This window comes from Chaetura pelagica, unplaced genomic scaffold, assembly GCF_000747805.2.
Source record: "Chaetura pelagica isolate M959 unplaced genomic scaffold, ChaPel_1.0 scaffold147, whole genome shotgun sequence".
Lineage (NCBI taxonomy): Eukaryota > Metazoa > Chordata > Aves > Apodiformes > Apodidae > Chaetura > Chaetura pelagica.
The window spans coordinates 563,611-567,890 of NW_009954194.1; the positions used below are offsets into that span (position 1 = coordinate 563,611).

A 4,280-nucleotide genomic window follows, 5' to 3' on the forward strand; every position below is an offset into this window, starting at 1 on the left:
CTGAGCAGGTGGGGGCGGCGCGGCGATGCGGGGCGGGCGCTGCGCGGGAGGCCGGGGCCGGCCCGGGGGATGTGTCCGGCCTCGCTGCCCCCGGGTGCGCTGCTGTTCGCCCCTTGCCCGGCGGGGGTGGGTCCGGTTCCCGACAAAAAGCCGGCGCTGCGGGGCAGAGGAGCCAGGCCGGTGCCGGTCCTGCTGCGGTGCAGCCCCAGGATGCTTCTGCTCGTCGCTTCATTCGTTTCTTTCGTTTCCTTCTGCCTGCAGGCGGGCATGGGTGTTTACAAAGAGCGTGATCTGGGACTTCAGGGGTTCGGTACATAAGACAGTTTTAGCATTACTTTTCTCTTGGTGACTGGAAAAGTCGTGGTCTGAGTCGGAGAAGTATCGTGGAGATGGATTAGGCCATCTTAAAATGCAACAGTTCTTTCCAGTTTCCTAGCTCGTAAGCGTGTTGCATGTAGCTGGGAGGTACACTCAGAGCATGGAGATGCCCCAGTGGCATCGCTGGAGAATGCACTTGTTTTCCACAAAGGTGAACATGGGACAGATCAAATCTCTCTTAAAAACTGTTCTGCTTTATTCTCAGCAGATAGGGTTTGTTTTTCTATTTTTTTCATCTCAACTTTTGAACCTGTTTCTCTTACTGATAAACTGAATCAGTAACCACTGCTTTTTTTATAGCTACACAACTTTTGAAGCTTTCAAAGGGTAGTATAGAATGTTTGCAATGTATTTTTCAATACTGAGCCCTTGTGGAAACCAGTAGATCTGTTAGTTTGGGGGTTTTTTTTCTGTTGTTGAGAGATGAGTTGTTTGCTTTTCCCTTCGACAGAGAAAATTCATAGGCATTAAATTAATGACTGGCTGTGAAGTCTTATATTTGAAAGATACTGATACCTAAAAGTATTCAAACTCAAATTTAGGGGCTAGACTTAAAGTGGTGATTGTGGTCTAGATAGAAGCAATAAGAAGGCTCATCTTTAGTCGTTAATTTCTTGCACTATCATCAAAAGTGACACTAGTAGGCCTGGTCAGACATGGAGTTTCATTTCCTGTATTACACAGCACTGTACCCAGAGAAGAACCTGTCAAAAAAGTAAGTCCCAAATAAAAAATTCTGTTAATGATATTGATAAGGATCAGATATATCAGTCTGGAAAGCAGTTATTTCCAGTGACATCACACACTGTGTGGTCTAACTTTCATAAAACAGTTATTTAGTTTAGAATTCAGAAATAACCTGTTTAAATTACTATGTTTTGTGTTACTCAGCTACCTAATTGTAAAAAAAGGAACTTTAAACCATCTTGATATTTATTCCTTTATCTTATAATTGCATTGCTTTTAGTTTGGTTTTGTTCTGTCTATTGAAGGTTACAGCAGAGGTTGGAAAACTTCTTGGTGAAGAAAAGGTGGATGCAATCTTGTGTGTAGCAGGAGGATGGGCTGGAGGCAGCGCCAAAGCTAAATGTAAGCCTTTGGCACATGCATGCTAGTGTACACAAGTAAATCTGAGAGGGATCCTAGAAAGTCATGGTAGTAAAGGTGTTTGAGCTCATCCTGCTTAGTGCTTTTCTGAATTGTTGCTGTCTTAAATTTGCACAGCACTTAGTATTCCCAGTAATACCCTCTGATGCTCTGATTTTAATCAGAAAAATCTTAATATGCTTTGTGAAGGAGTTGAGGGTTATAATTTATGGCCTAGATTTTGTGGAAGTTACTGGTGTCAGGTAGATCGTATCAGACAGTGGCTGGGTAGAAACACTGAGGTTGTTTCCTAATTAATTTATGCATGAAACCCCAATTGCCTCCAGCAGTTCTCTGAGCTAATACTGTGCAGTATAATATTGGAAGGAGCTGTCTAATGATCTGATTTCATGCTGCAGAAGAAGCCTTCAGCTTTAAAAAAGTTCTTAAACGTGTAGTATCAGAATGAAATGTCATACTTTACCCTCTAGTATAGAGATACAAGAAAAACAACAAAACACTTTGTTTTCTGTCTGGAGTAAATCTGGTAAAATGTGTCATTTTCTTCCCTCCACCCAGTTTGAATAATACAGACAAAGGTTTAATTTTAAAAAGAGACAATATGGAAAGGCATACACACTTGCACCACAGTTGCATTGTATTAGTTTGTTATTAGTGTGCACCGTATTTTAAAAAAGGTAATTTATCATAATTTGCAGTAATTTTATTGGTAGGGTGGCAGCATGTCTTGGGTCAGCTTGTGTCCATAGTTATGCTTGTTCCATCTTGTTTTACAGAAACAGTTCTTTCTGGATACTGAAGTATTTGCCATGGCTAGTTATTGTTTTTCCTCTTTTTCCCATGCAGATATGGATAATAAAAAACAATTATGAGAGTTACAATTTTGCTTTCATTTGAAGTTACTGGTGTACCACCCTGGGTAGGCTGCCCCAGCAGAGGTTGCACTGCAGCCCCTGGGGACACCGCAATGCCCACAGTACAGGGCAGATGCATCTTCAGTGCTACCGTCAGACAAGTTGTTTCTTGGTTTATGAAGTAATCTGGTGATAAGAAATATTTTTTGGTCAACTCCTTTATCTCTTGGAGTTTATCTGCATACTGATGGAGCGTGCCTCTTTCACAGACAGTGAGGAGGTTGTAGAAAGAGAGAGATTGTGCTACTACTAGGTCAGATGAGGCTACAGGGAGAGTTTTGAGATCCTTGATATTGACTGAAGCAACTCCTACAGGACTTGCAAGAACCTTGGAAATCTTGGAACCACTAATGGAACTATGCTCTGTTTATTTATTTTTTTTTTAATGTAGTGAGAAAGCAGGTAATTGTCTAAAATTTATGCTGTAGAGCTGGGACTCAGAGAATGTAGAGAAGGGAGATACAAAAGACACGAGTTGATATTTTACTCCATATCAAGGTAGAAAGTGCTAGAAAGCATGTTTTTATAGTTCTCCTGCATAGCCCTATTGCATTCTGTGTGACAGTAAGAAAATGAGTTGGAAGTCTTTTATCTTTCAGTTTATTTCAGTATTCTCTTCCTGATCAGCTTTATACAAAAACTGTGATCTGATGTGGAAGCAGAGCATTTGGACGTCCACTATTTCCAGCCACCTAGCCACAAAACATCTGAAAGATGGCGGCCTGTTGACTTTGACAGGAGCTCAAGCTGCTTTATCTGGAACCCCAGGTAAAATGCAATGCATGGTAACTGCTGGGATATCAGCAGTTACAACTGTCTGTTAGTCTGAGTATTCTTGTTCGTGAAGCAAGTTTCACTCCTCAGCTTCTTGACATGTAATACAAATGGAAAATTGCTGCTGAAACACTGAAGGAAAGTGTAACTTTACAGGTAGTAATACTGAATCTTTTGAAGCTGGGGCACAAACAGATTCAGTATTTAAGTAGTATTTGACATGCATTGGTGAAATGCAATTGGCTAACATATGATACAGTAAAAAAAATGTTTGGAAAACAATGTAAACCAGAAGCACACAGCAAACTGTAAGTACAGTGCTTAAATCAAGTTAAATCTCCTGTTTATGTTCTGAAAGGCAGTCCTTAATTGCCTAATTTTTTCCATTGTTGATGACTCAGCTGATTCTGTTAAATGTGCTTGTCCTGCTCATGTTCTGATTCCAGTCTGTCTTTGCTTCAGACACAGATAAGCTTGTTGACCTTTGGCTCTGCCCTCCACTAGCTATACAAACTTTACTGAGTTTTTCATCTAGCTCCTTGCCATGTTGGTATGCATCAAGGAAGAAATCTGGGAACAATTTAAAATTAAAAAAAAAATGAAGTCACAGACACAGTAAGGAGAGGAAAGTTTTGGAGACAAAGTACTCTTATTTCCAAATCTTTCATTAGTGTGACTTCAACAATATTTTGATGAGACATGGGTACTAACATTTTAAAACACAAATTTATGAATATTCCCAAAAGCTGTGTCTGAAGTTTTTCAGTAAAAATGTGGTATTTTCCAGGTAATGGTTCATATTCTGTGTTTACAGCTGCACCTGGCATAGTCTGAAAACAGAAGGCTTATTTTATGAGAATAAGCAGATGAATAATTTACTGTGTACTACTGACTGACCAGATACAAATGAAGAAAATGTGAACTCTGGCAAACTTTCATGTTGCTGGGTGGTTTTGGGAGGTGGGGACCACAACACAGGAATCAAAGTGATTTGCCTGCATATTTTGAACTAGCTAGTTTCAAAAAGTCTGGATTTTTCTGAAAAACACAGCAGTGCTTTGGGCAAACACATGCAACTTATTAACATGAGGAAGAATTGGGAAAGAG

General features: G+C 40.2%; 1 protein-coding gene across 1 annotated transcript in view; it reads left to right on the forward strand.

The window, feature by feature from the left end:
- The first annotated feature begins 25 nt into the window (after positions 1-25).
- Positions 26-4,280, forward strand: part of QDPR (quinoid dihydropteridine reductase) — a 9,576-nt gene continuing 5,321 nt past the window's right edge. Inside the window, exons 1-3 of the mRNA XM_010003128.1 lie at positions 26-310; positions 1,371-1,467; positions 3,027-3,167. Of these exons, the coding sequence (XP_010001430.1) occupies positions 26-310; positions 1,371-1,467; positions 3,027-3,167 (523 nt within the window). The remainder of the gene's footprint in view (positions 311-1,370; positions 1,468-3,026; positions 3,168-4,280) is intronic.